This window comes from Hyla sarda, chromosome 4 (assembly GCF_029499605.1).
Source record: "Hyla sarda isolate aHylSar1 chromosome 4, aHylSar1.hap1, whole genome shotgun sequence".
Classification (NCBI taxonomy): domain Eukaryota; kingdom Metazoa; phylum Chordata; class Amphibia; order Anura; family Hylidae; genus Hyla; species Hyla sarda.
In genome coordinates this window covers 382,167,178-382,180,655 of record NC_079192.1, presented here as the reverse complement: position 1 = coordinate 382,180,655, position 13,478 = coordinate 382,167,178, and the positions used below count along the sequence as shown (strand labels likewise).

The 13,478-nt window shown below is 40.9% G+C and overlaps 1 protein-coding gene across 1 annotated transcript in view; it reads right to left on the bottom strand.

The window, feature by feature from the left end:
* The window catches only part of CSF1R (colony stimulating factor 1 receptor), a 76,522-nt gene extending 63,791 nt beyond the window's left edge, over nt 1–12,731 (bottom strand). Inside the window, exons 1-3 of the mRNA XM_056516975.1 lie at nt 12,621–12,731; nt 12,167–12,332; nt 11,406–11,646 (exon numbers count right to left, since the gene is read on the bottom strand). Coding sequence (XP_056372950.1) covers nt 11,406–11,457 — 52 coding nt within the window. The 5' untranslated portion in view covers nt 11,458–11,646; nt 12,167–12,332; nt 12,621–12,731. The remainder of the gene's footprint in view (nt 1–11,405; nt 11,647–12,166; nt 12,333–12,620) is intronic.
* Nucleotides 12,732–13,478: the final 747 nt, after the last annotated feature.

Genomic DNA, 13,478 nt, shown 5'->3' with positions numbered 1-13,478 from the left:
ACAGCCTTCCAGAGACTATCCTTGATGCCACACCTTGACTGTTCTCTAAAATGCTGCAACATTAAGCAGTATTGTAGCACTACAGACATGGACAAAAGTTTTGGGACCATTTCGTTAAAGACAGAAAAACCTACAATGCTCCCTGACATAACTTACAACTGATAAAAGTAATAATGAATAAAATTTCACAGTAGGTACAGTGTTCTTTTCTTTGTTGGCTTTATTTTAGTATTTGTGCACATAGAGCTGTTGTGACTTGCCAAATCCAGTTTTGTCTCATCTGTCCAAAGGACAAACCCTCTAGGATAAGGAGGCCGAAGTCATGATCAGGTTCAAACACCATAGTCCTTAGCAAAGCAAAGGAACAAGAGCCAGGAAAGGAATTTACTTTGATTATGAGGCAAAGCTTGGAGGGACAATGCCCCTTGAAGTAGGCCGCAAGGTCAGATGTCGTCTTTGGGCACCAGTTATATTAGTAATATGATGCTTCTGTGCATCCAGAGCAACAGAGCCCAAACCAGCAGGGTTCAGTGAAGAAATGGAGCTGAACAGAAGTGAAAGAAGCATTTGGTTGCATATCAGCTGGACAAAGACATTGGCAGTTGTGGGCACCTGCCGAAACGTGGTACTGGAGCCATGTAAGGTGAGTAACACACAGCATCACTTACAATAAATATTTAAATGTGCACATGCATATCTATGTAGAATGACAGTAGACCTACAGGCTTCCAGACCTATGTATGTAATGAGTTTTCTACTGTATAATAGGAGAGAGAATGTCCTTTTTGAAAAAATTTTAATTCTAAAGAATTTTGCTCCACATGACTCCTTGCGGGACTGATTCACTTCTACAGTATGATGAGCTGAGATGTTACCGTGGGGTAAGTCATCTATCTGTCTGGCTATGTATCCTCAGTTCTCATATCCATCTTTTTCATATCTGCATTAATGTTATAATGTTATGTACAAGTGTGGGGGCTCTACGTAAAATATAAGAGGCCTAAACCGAGGATACTTCGTTGCACATACCCGTGTGCTAAATATATACTGGTTTGAAAAATGGAAAAATAGCAGTCCTACTAGGCTAGGAAGAAAATTAGATAAATAAAAGGAGATAAATAAAAAAGAAAAAGAAAGAAAGAAAAAAAGTGTCTGATATTAAGACATAAAATATAATTACATTTATTGAATAATCTATGCAAACAGTCTTTTCATATCCACCATTGAAAAAGGGGACGCTGCTCCCCGAAACATGTCTGGTCCAAGACTGCCTTTGCACAAGAAGTCGGGACTATTTGGATTGTTTGTCCACCACTATTGGGCTTTTACTGCCCTCTCAGCTTCTCCCCGTGCCGTCGGGGTAGAGAGGGATCCCACACCAAAGACCTCCAGCGCTGCCACACGCTACAAACAAACATTACCTTTTCCAGCGGACTACGCAATAACCTGTACCGGACATCTTCACCTCTCCTACACCTTCCCTGTGCTGCTGGGGTAGAGAGGCATCAATCCGGATCATTGATAAGCGCTGCCATGCCCATATAACTATTTTCGCTGGAGTCCGGTAAGAAGCACTAAGTGCCTGACTTTGATCTATTATCCCTCTTGTACTCCCCGTGCCATCGGGGTATAGAGGATAGATCTTTAGCGCTACTGCGCATACGAGTGTGCTGAGTGGGCTCGTAACTGCGAGCCTCCAGCGCTGCAAAAACTGTTTATTGGACATATCCTATTGCAAACATTGGACTATAAACCCCCACCATTGTCCCACCGTTTAAGTTCAATACTATTTACTATTTTAACGTCATGTTTTAAATGTTTATAACTAACTTTTACCTTTTCTATTTTAATGAGTAGTCTGCGACAAGGGCCCTGCCCCAGACCTCACAGTATTATTCAATAAATGTAATTATATTTTATACCATATTATCAGACACTTGCTTTCTTTCTTATTTATCTCTATTTATTCTGCCTTATTCAAAATTTTCTTCCTAGCCTAGTAGGACTGCTATTTTTTCAATTTTTCAAACCAATGTTGTTGATATTACCATTATTACATGAAATGTAGCAATTTTCATTAAAAAAATAAACATGATTCATGATATTTTAATGTAATATAAAGAGACCATTGTTCAAAGCAGAGAGCCTTTTTAAAATGCACCTTATGTTTTAACGATCTAATATCTTATCGATCTAATATCTATCTAATATCTATCTATCTATCTATCTCATATCTATCTATTAATCATCTATCTATCAATCTATCTATCTATCTATCTATCTATCTATCTAATACCTATCTATCTCATATCTATCTATCTATCTATCATCTATCTATCATCTATCTATCTATCTATCTATCTATCTATCTACACAAGAGATGCGGAGACAGCACGGCCAGAGTAGTCACACAGTGGGTGCAAGCCAAGTTTCTAACAGTCCAAGTCGCAGACTGTACAGGTAGGTATCCAATGCAGGTATAAGGCAGCACACCGAGTAGTGTTCAAATAAAGTGCAGTTTAATGTCCCATATCCAGATACAACGTTTCGGCAGTATCACACTTGCTTGAGAAAGGCAGTGTGATACTGCCGAAACGTTGTATCTGGATATGGGACATTAAACTGCACTTTATTTGAACACTACTCGGTGTGCTGCCTTATACCTGCATTGGATATCTATCTATCTATCTATCTATCTAATACCTATCTATCTCATATCTATCTATCAATCATCTATCTATCTATCTATCATCTATCTATCTATCTATCTATCTAATACCTATCTATCTATCTCATATCTATCTATCTATGTATTTATCTATATCATACCTATCTATCTAATATCTATCTCTTGTTTTTCTCTCTCTCATATTCACCTATCCATCTCTCTTTATGTATCCATCCATCCATCTATTTCATATCTATCCATATCATATCTTCCTATCCATGTATCCTAATGTCTCATGTCTATCTTTCTTATATCTATACTGATGTTATATGTGATATTAATAGCATTATTGCATCATATTTAGCAATTTTTCTGAGTATTTCAGTATGTAGAACTACAAGGACATATACCTGGGCTATCATTGTGTAATATCAGGGAATCTATCACTTTATCAAGTACTAGCTGAGTACCCGGTGTTGCCCGGTTTTTCCTTCCTTATCCTTGTTGTGGAGGAAAATCAACAGAGGAAGCTTTTGACTTCATATCCCGTCCTCATATATTGTTGTCATATCCCAACCCCATATCCCGTCCTCATATCCTGTTCTCATATCCCGACCTCCTGTCCCGACCTCTTATCCCGACCTCCTATCCCAACCTCCTATCCCGTCCTCCTATCCCGTCCTCCTATCCCATCCTCCTATCTCAACCTCCTATCCCGACGTCCTTTCTCATCCTCCTATCCCGTCCTCCTATCTCGACCTATCCAGACCTCCCATCCCGTCCTCCTATCCCTTCCTCCTATCGCAACCTCCTATCTCATCCTCCTATCCCGTCCTCCTATCCTGTCCTTCTATCTTGACCTCCTATCTTGACCTCCTATCTCGACCTTTCCTGACCTCCTATCCCGCCCTCCTATCCTGTCCTCCTATCTCAACCTCCTATCTCGTCCTCCTATCCCATCCTCCTATCCTGTCCTCCTATCTCTACCTCCTATCCCGACCTCCTATCTTGTCCTCCTATCTCATCCTCCTATCTTGACCTCCTATCCCGTACTCCTATCCCGTACTCCTATTCCGACCTCCTTTCCTGTCCTCATATCCCGTCCTCATATCTTGACCTCCTATCCCAACCCATTATCCCGACCCCTTATCCCGACTTCATATCCCGTCCTCATATCCTGACCCGTAATATGTGCACCAGGTATTGAAATATCTCCAGCCGTACGGAAGTTATGTGGGAACATACATTTCCCATTGATTTGCATGGGACTTTAAACAAAAACCCTGACCCTCACAAATGGGGGTAGTTAAGGGTTAAATTATCTATCGTATATTTTAAGTGGACATATAAGTAACATGTGACCAAGTATTATCGAAATATCTCCAGCCGTTTGGAAGTTATGCAGTAACATATATTTCCCATTGACTTGTATGGGACTTTAAACAAAAACCCTGACCCTGGCAAATGGGGGTGAGTAAGGGTTAAATCACCTATCCTATGTTTGTTGTTGACATATAAGTAACATGTGTGCCAAGTTTCATGTTAATATCTTTAGCCGTTTGGACGTGATGCTGGAACATACATACATACATACATACATACATACACACATACACACATACACACATACACATACACACACACACATACACACATACACATACACACATACATACACACATTGGGGGGGAACATCAGTGTATGGTAGAGCTTTTTTTACCCCTTTCTGCTGCGTGTATTTGTCATTTTCCTGCGCCAAATTTACTAAACTTGCGCACGGGTCTCTGTGAATCATAGTTAGATAGTTACATAATTAGTATGGTTGAAAAAAGACATACGTCCATCAAGTCCAAGCCAGGGAATTGAAGGGAAGGGTGTAAGGGGATAAGGGAAAGGGATGTCGTTTTATAATTCTGCATAAGCATTAATGTTATTTTGTTCCAGGAATGTATCTAACCCTGTTTTAAAGCTGTTAATTGTTCCTGCTGTGACCAGTTCCTGAGGTAGACCGTTCCATAAATTCACAGTCCTCACAGTAAAGAAGGCGTGTTGCCCCTTTAGACTAAACCTTTTCTTCTCCAGACGGAGGGAGTGCCCCCTCGTCCTTTGGGGGGGTTTAACCTGGAACAGTTTTTCTCCATATTTTTTGTATGGGCCATCTATATACTTATATACGTTTATCATATCCCCCCTTAAACGTCTCTTCTCAAGACTAAACAATTGTAACTCCTTTAATCGCTCCTCATAGCTAAGATGTTCCATGCCCCATATTAGTTTAGTCGCGCGTCTCTGCACCCTTTCCAACTCCACAGTTTCCCTTTTATGAACAGGCGACCAAAACTGAACAGCATATTCCAGGTGAGGCCATACCAATGCTTTAAAAAAGGGGGAGTATCATGTGCAGTAATAGAATCCAGCCCATCTCAGCTCTTGAAAAAAATATAAGGCAGACTTGTACGTGTGCTCGGAGCTGGTGTGTATTTGCGCAAGAAAATTACACTTGCGTCCTTTTTTTTTCGCAAAAAAAAAGACGCAGTTAATAAATTCATGTTTAAAGGAAAAACGGCTCTACGGTACACCTGAAGGGTGACATCTTTAGAAAAAGTTCCACCAAAAAACGCAGGAAATATCCTTGCGCAAGATTTTGGGCAAGAAAATACACCTAAATTTACTCTATATAGATTGATGAATCCCCCCCATTATGTATAAATAAGTTGTCCCTTAGCATCTAAACCTGAACTCCTGCTTGAAGTTAGTTGGTGTCGGGACCTCACAATCTATCAATCTGAATTCTGTCTATCTATCTATCTATCTATCTATCAATCTGTCTGTCGGTCTCTATGGGGGAGATTTATCAAAACCTGTCCAGAGGAAAAGTTGCCCAGTTGCCCATAGCAACCAATCAGATCGCTTCTTTCATTTTTAGGAAGGCCTCTGAAAAATGAAAGAAGCAATCTGATTGGTTGCTATGGGCAACTGGGCAACTTCTCCTTTGCACAGGTTTTAATAAATCTCCCCCTGTGTGTCTATCTATCTATCCATCTATCTATGTATCTCTGTCTGTGTCTATCTATGTCTGTCTGTCTCCTGCTTATCTACCTACCTATCCATTTCATATCTATCAATTTACAGTATCTCAAGTGAGATAACATCTTTTCATGTGACAACACTGAATAAATGTCCCTCTGCTACAATGTAAGATAGTGAGTGCACAGCCTGTATACCAGTATTTAATGTTGTGCAGGGGTCAAGTCCTGGGAATAAAGTAAGGAAACTCACCCAATATTTCCACTTAAAGGCTGGTCCTGCAGGACTCCTGCTAATGGGAACAGTGTTTCTGCTGTGGGAAAAGTGCAGGAACTCAGTTCCCATGCATTCCTGCAGAACTTCAGCCCTGATGTTGTGTCCCTCAAAATAACTCAACACAGACATTAATGTCTAAACCTTAGCGACAAATGTAGGTACACCTCTGAAGCAAGTGGAAATGTCCAAATTTTGCTCAATTAGCAATTTTCCCTCCTAGATGTCAGGTGACTTGTTAGTGTTACAAGGTCTCAGGTGTGAATGGGGAGCAGGTGTCTTTAATTGTCTATTATCGCTCTCACACCCTCTAATACTGGTCACTGGAAGTCCAACATGACACCTCATGGCAAACAACTCTCTGAGGATCTGAAGAATAGAATTGTTGCCCTACATGGCCTAAGCCATAAAAAATATTGCCAAGACCCTGAAACTGAGCTGCAGCATGGTGGGCAAGAGCATTCAGCAGTTTTCACAGGACAGGTTCACCTCAGAATAGGCCTCGCCAAGGTCGACCATGGAAGTTGAGTGCATGTGCTTAGCATCATATTCAGAGGTTGTCTTGGGGAAATAGACGTATGAGTGCTGCCAGCAATGCTACAGAGGTTGAAGGGGTGGAAGGGGTCTGACTACCAGTACTCAGACTATACGCCGCACACTGCATCAAATTGGTCTACATGGCTGAAGTCCTAGAAGGAAGCCTCTTCTAAAGATAAAACACAAGAAAGCCTGAAAACAGTTTTCTGAAGCCAAGCAGACTAAGAACATGGATTACTGGAATCATGTCGTGTGGTCCAATATGACCAAGACAGACTTATTTGGTTGAGATGTCAAGCGTGTGGGGTGGCAACCAGGGCAGGAGTACAAAGACAAGTGTGATTTGCCTATAGTCAAGCTTGGTGGTGGGAGTCTCATTGTCTAGGTCTGCATGAATGCTGCTGGCACAGAGAACCATAAATGCAAACATGTACTGGTATATACTGAAGCAGAACATAATCCCCTCCCTTCAGAGACTGGGCCGTAGTGCAGTATTCCAACATGATAATGACCCCAAACACACCTCCAAGATAACCACTGTCTTGCTAAAAGAGCAGATGGTAAAGGTGATAGACTGGCCAAGCATATCTCCAGGCTTAAAGGGGTACTCCGTCACAAGGGGGTGAGGCCGTGATGTTATGATAACCTGGCCCCTGTATCGTCCGTCATCAGGCACGGAGCAAACTTTGCTCCGTGCAGCAGATGACACGAAGTGCTGCAGGAAAAATTGTGGTGGTTCCCAATCAGACATCCTATCCCCTATCCTTTGGGAGAACTGCGGCACAAGACTTTAAACTTTTCCTGTGTCCGGGCTGTAAAAAACAAAAAAAACAAACTTTAAATCACCTTCCTACGTTCCCACGTTGTGGAGATATTGGCGTCCCGTTCCTCCGCTGATGCTCAGCCTCCTGCTTCTTAGTCTCAGAGCGTCACACTGCGGTCAGCGTATCGCCAGCTGCAGCGATGTCCCGCCTCGGCCGCTGATAGGCCTATTACCACCCGAGGCGGAACATCGCTGCGGACAGCAATACTGGCTGCAGTGTGACGTTCCGAGTCTAAGAAGCAGGAAGCCGAGCATCACCGGAGGAACGGGACGCTGATATCGGCGCAACGGGGGGGGGGGGATGTAGGAAGGTGAATTAAAGTTTGCTTTTTTAGTTTTTGCAGTTCAGACACAGGGGAAATTTTAAGTCTTGCACCACAGTTTTCCTCCTTTGAAACCCTATTGAGCTTCTGTGGAGCATCCTTAAACAGAAGGTGGGGGAGCGCAAGGTCTCTAACAACCACCTGCTCAGTGATGTCATCATGGAGGAGTGGAAGAGGACTCAGGTGACATCCTGTGAAGCTCTGGTGAACTCCATGCCCAAGAGACTTGAGGCAGTGCTGGAAAAAAATGGCGGCCACACAAAATATTGACATTTGTGCCCAATTTTTACAATCCCACTTTTGTTGCCAAGGTTTAGACATTAATGGCTGTGTGTTGTATTATTTTTAGGGCACATAGCATTAAACACTGTTATACAGGCTGTGCACTCACTACTTTACATTGTAGCAGAGTGTAAGTTCTTTAGTGTTTTCACATGAAACGATAATGCGAGGGATGGACTCTTATGTACTGATGTTATATGTGATATTAATAGCATTATTGCATCACATTTTGCAATTTATGTTAACAAAAATTATAGTATTTCAGTATGTAGAACTACAAGGAAACACACCTGGGCTATCATTGTGTAATATCTGGGAAACTGGCACTTTCTCGCAGGTTTAGGGACAGCAACATTTTCAAAATACAGTATATCTGTATTAGCATCTAAACCTGAACTCCTGCTTGACGTTGGTTAACACCGCAATCTATAAATCATAATTTTACTTATATATCTATCTATCTATCTATCTATCTATCTATCTATCTACAGCCATGGCTGTAAATGTTGGCACCCCTGAAATTTTTCAAGAAAATGAAGTATTTCTCACAGATTGATGGTTATATGAAGCAACTGGTTTCAGTTATTTTATTTAAGGGTGCTAATCACTGTCATTGTCCAGCCCATTTTTGGAGTTTGGTGTGACCTTATGTCCAATTAGCTTTTTTCCTCCCTTTTTTGGTTTAGTTCCAATACACACAAAGGAAATAAACATCTGTATAACAAAACATGTGTTACTGCAATCCTTTTCTGTGAGAAATACATAATTTTCTTGAAAAATTTCAGGGGTTCCAACATTTACGGCCATCTATTTATCTATCTATCTATCTATCTATCTATCTATCTATCTATCTCATATCTACCTATCCATCCATATATCCTTATTCATCATGTCTATCATGTCTATATCTATATCTGAATATCTTTGGAACCTGCGTTGACACCTTTCATCAATTTTTCTCTTCTGTCCTTCCCCCGGGGAGATTAGCTACAGTGCCATGGATTGCAAACTTCTTGAAAATGTTGCGCACTGTGGACAAAGGCAAATCTAGATCTCTGGAGATGGACTTATAACCTTGACATTGTTGATATTTTTCCACAATTTTGCTTCTCACGTCCTCAGACAGTTCTCTTCTCCTCTTTCTGTTGTCCATGCTTAGTGTGGCACACACAGACACACAAGGCAAAGACTAAGTGAACTTATCTCCTTTTTATCTGCTTTCAGGTGTGATTTGTATATTGCCCACACCTGTTACTTGCCCCAGGTGAGTTTAAAGGAGTATCACATGCTTGAAACAATCTTATTTTTCCACAATTTTGAAAGGGTGCCAATAATTTTGTCCAGCTCATTTTTAGAGTTTGGTGTGACATTATGTCTAATTTGCTTTCCCCCCCCCCCCTTTTTTTGGTTTAGTTCCAATGCACACAAAGGGAATAAACATGTGTATAGCAAAACATGTGTTACTGCAATCCTTTTCTGTGAGAAATACTTCATATTCTTGAAAAACATTGCCAACATTTACAGCCATGACTGTATCTATCTATCTATCTATCTATCTATCTATCTATCTATCTCATATCTACCTATCCATCCATATATCCTTATTCCTCATGTCTATCATGTCTATATCTATAACTGAACATCATTGGAACTTGTTTGGGGCTGCTTATCCACCATCCGGACTATCCTGCGTTGACACCTTTCACCATTTTTTCTCTTCCGTCCACACCTAGGGAGATTAGCTACAGTGCCATGGGTTGCAAACTTCTTGATAATGTTGCGCACTGTGGACAAAGGCAAATTTAGATCTCTAGAGATGGACTTGTAACCTTTAGATTGTTGATATTTTTCCACAATTTTGCTCCTCACGTCCTCAGACAGTTCTCTTCTCCTCTTTCTGTTGTCCATGCTTAGTGTGGTACACACAGACACACAAGACAAAGACTAAGTGAACTTCTCTTCTTTTTATCTGCTTTCAGGTGTGATTATTATATTGCCCACACCTGTTACTTGCCCCAGGTGAGTTTAAAGGAGCATCACATGCTTGAAACAATCTTATTTTTCCACAATTTTGAAAGGGTGCCAATAATTTTGTCCAGCTCATTTTTGGAGTTTGGTGTGACATTATGTCTAATTTGCTTTCCCCCCCCCTTTTTTTGGTTTAGTTCCAATGCACACAAAGGGAATAAACATGTGTATAGCAAAACATGTGTTACTGCAATCCTTTTCTGTGAGAAATACTTCATATTCTTGAAAAACATTGCCAACATTTACAGCCATGACTGTATCTATCTATCTATCTATCTATCTATCTATCTCATATCTACCTATCCATCCATATATCCTTATTCCTCATGTCTATCATGTCTATATTTATAACTGAACATCATTGGAACTTGTTTGGGGCTGCTTATCCACCATCCGGACTATCCTGCGTTGACACCTTTCACCATTTTTTCTCTTCCGTCCACACCTAGGGAGATTAGCTACAGTGCCATGGGTTGCAAACTTCTTGATAATGTTGCGCACTGTGGACAAAGGCAAATTTAGATCTCTAGAGATGGACTTGTAACCTTTAGATTGTTGATATTTTTCCACAATTTTGCTCCTCACGTCCTCAGACAGTTCTCTTCTCCTCTTTCTGTTGTCCATGCTTAGTGTGGTACACACAGACACACAAGACAAAGACTAAGTGAACTTCTCTTCTTTTTATCTGCTTTCAGGTGTGATTATTATATTGCCCACACCTGTTACTTGCCCCAGGTGAGTTTAAAGGAGCATCACATGCTTGAAACAATCTTATTTTTCCACAATTTTGAAAGGGTGCCAATAATTTTGTCCAGCCCATTTTTGGAGTTTGGTGACATTATGTCCAATTTGCTTTTTTCCTCCCTTTTTTTTTTTTTTTTGTTTAGTTCCAATACACTATAAGGGAATAAACATGTGTATAGCAAAACATGCGTTACTGCAATCCTTTTCTGTGAGAAATACTTCATTTTCTTGAAAAATGTCAGGGGTGCCAATGGCCATAACGGTATCTATCTATCTATCTATCTATCTATCTATTTCATATCTAACTATCCATCCATAAATCCTTATTCCTCATGTCTATCATGTCTATATCTATACTGATGTTATATATGATATTATTAGAATGATTGCATAGCATTTTGCAATTTATGTATAAAAATTCTGATTGATAATATATATATATATATAATCTATTAAATTCCAGCATGTAGAACAACAGACATACACTTAGGTCATCAGTGTGTAATATCGGGAAATCGGCCACTTTTGCACAGGTATAGGGACAGTAACATTAAAAAAAAATTTGCATCTGCCCTAAACTCTTGCTTGTAGTCAGTTGGGATCAGAGCCTCACAATCTTCCACGCAAAAAAAAATAAAGAAATATATATATATATATATATATATATATATATAACTAATAAAAAAATGGTACAACTCACCATTTCTGACACTTATTAAGATCAGCAGGGTCAGCGGCGCTGCTGCGCCCATATTGTCGGCTCCAGTAAAGGATCAGCTGCAGGCGTCCTGGGCACTGTCAATAGTCCGGCTCTCACATGCAGACAGTCCCAGTTTGGGAGAAACACTGTAGTGCACTATTATCATTAGTTTGGGAACTTCTGTTTTCTATATTGCTCACCACAGATGTGGAAACTATGTCTCTAAAATCTAAGGCAACTTCTTGAAGAAGGAGGAAGGGAAAGAGCAAAGAACATGTTAACAAACATTGCACTTTAGACTTTGGATTAAAAATATTATAAAATAAAATACACTTAGACCATATTTTGGGGTTAGGTAAGTGGCAAACCCGCCATGTGAAAAATCTGCGTAAAATATTCTGCTTGTACAGCTTATTACAGCTACCACCTCCATGACAGCACGCTACTTTCCATGGCACGCTATATAGGCCCTGCACACCACAGGGAGTATGTACGAGAGCAGGGACTCCTGTCTGCTTCAGGGGATTCTGAAGTTACTCTCGAGTTGTGGAATGTTTCTCAGTGATCAGCAATCATCTGCTTTACCGCAGGTGCTGTACTGCGCATGCCCAAGCTACACATCGAGCAATGACACATTCCGCAAAAACTTTTGAACACCGGACGGTTGATTGTTTGGCTGTTTGTCTGGCAACTGCTTGACAATATACTGTAGTATCAGGATAGGTGTCCCCACCGTTTTCTACTTTTTCTCAGAGCACTACCTGTGTATTAGAGAGGTGGTCAAAGAGCAACAGGTAACAACACGGCATGTGACATCACTCCTTCTCCAAGTATAAAGGGACTCTCCTCCGATGTTGTGAAGGTTTTCTCGTGTTGTGAAATCTTATCGGTCCAAATGACAAGCCACAAAGCTTCGAGGAGAATGTTCTTTGGATACAAAGAGACAAATTCGAATTTTTTGACCAGTCACATCAGCTCTATGGGGGAGATTTATCAAAACCTGTCCAGTGGAAAATGTTGCTGAGTTGCCCATAGCAATCAATCAGATCGCTTCTTTCATTTTTCAGGGGCCTTTTCAAAAATGAAAGAATCAATCTGATTGGTTACTATGGGCAACTCAGCAACTTTTCCTCTGGACAGGTTTTGATAAATCTCTCCCTATGTTCACTGATGTAAAAAAATAAAATAAAAAATGAAGCATAGAGAGAAAATAACCTATTGCGAAGCATGGAGGAGGCTCGGTTATGTTTTCAGGCTGCTTTGCTGCCTCTGGCACAAGGTGTCTTGAATCTGTACAGGGTACTATAAGATCTTAAGACTATAAAGGGATTCTGGAGCTAAATGTGCTGCCCAGTGTCAGGTAATTAATTGTCAGTAAATTTTTTTGTCATTATTACTTATGTCCGTTTTAAGTTATGTCAGGGAGCATTATGGATTTTTTCCATCTTTAATAGAAGGGTACCAACAATTTTTGCTACATCTGTATATACAGCGATCTACCAGCAGATCAGTCACGACAGCAACAGAGGCTTACATAAGACCTTGGGCTGCCATGACAACCAGTTGGCTCCCTATAATTGCATCGCGAGGGTGCCAGTTGGAACCCTGACAGATGCGGCACTTGTCATCTGACTAGATGCCACGAATACTATTTATTGCTTCATCCATACAGTAAGGCCGGGTTCACACTGTGGAATCTTCAGAAGAAATTTCCGCCAGAGATCCTGCAGGCTGGGCTAGGAACGTACAGACTGCGTTGCCCTCCCTATAGACTGCAATGCATTTTTAAACGGCTCGGCCAAAAGATCCACCTAGAAACGCATTACTGTCTATGGGGACGGCAATGTAGACCGGGCTGTCCTAGCGCTGAATGTGGGATCTATGGCGGTAATTTTGTCTGGAGATTCTGCAGTGTGAACCCGGCCTAAAATGGCAGGCATCAGATTGATTTTCAATTCCTGCAAATGACAGTAGGTGTTAGCTGCAGATAGCATAGCAGCTGGCACCCTCCCTGTATGGAGCAGGCTCCCAAGTTTACCCCATACTGCCCTACATAACGAGATGTATGTGTAA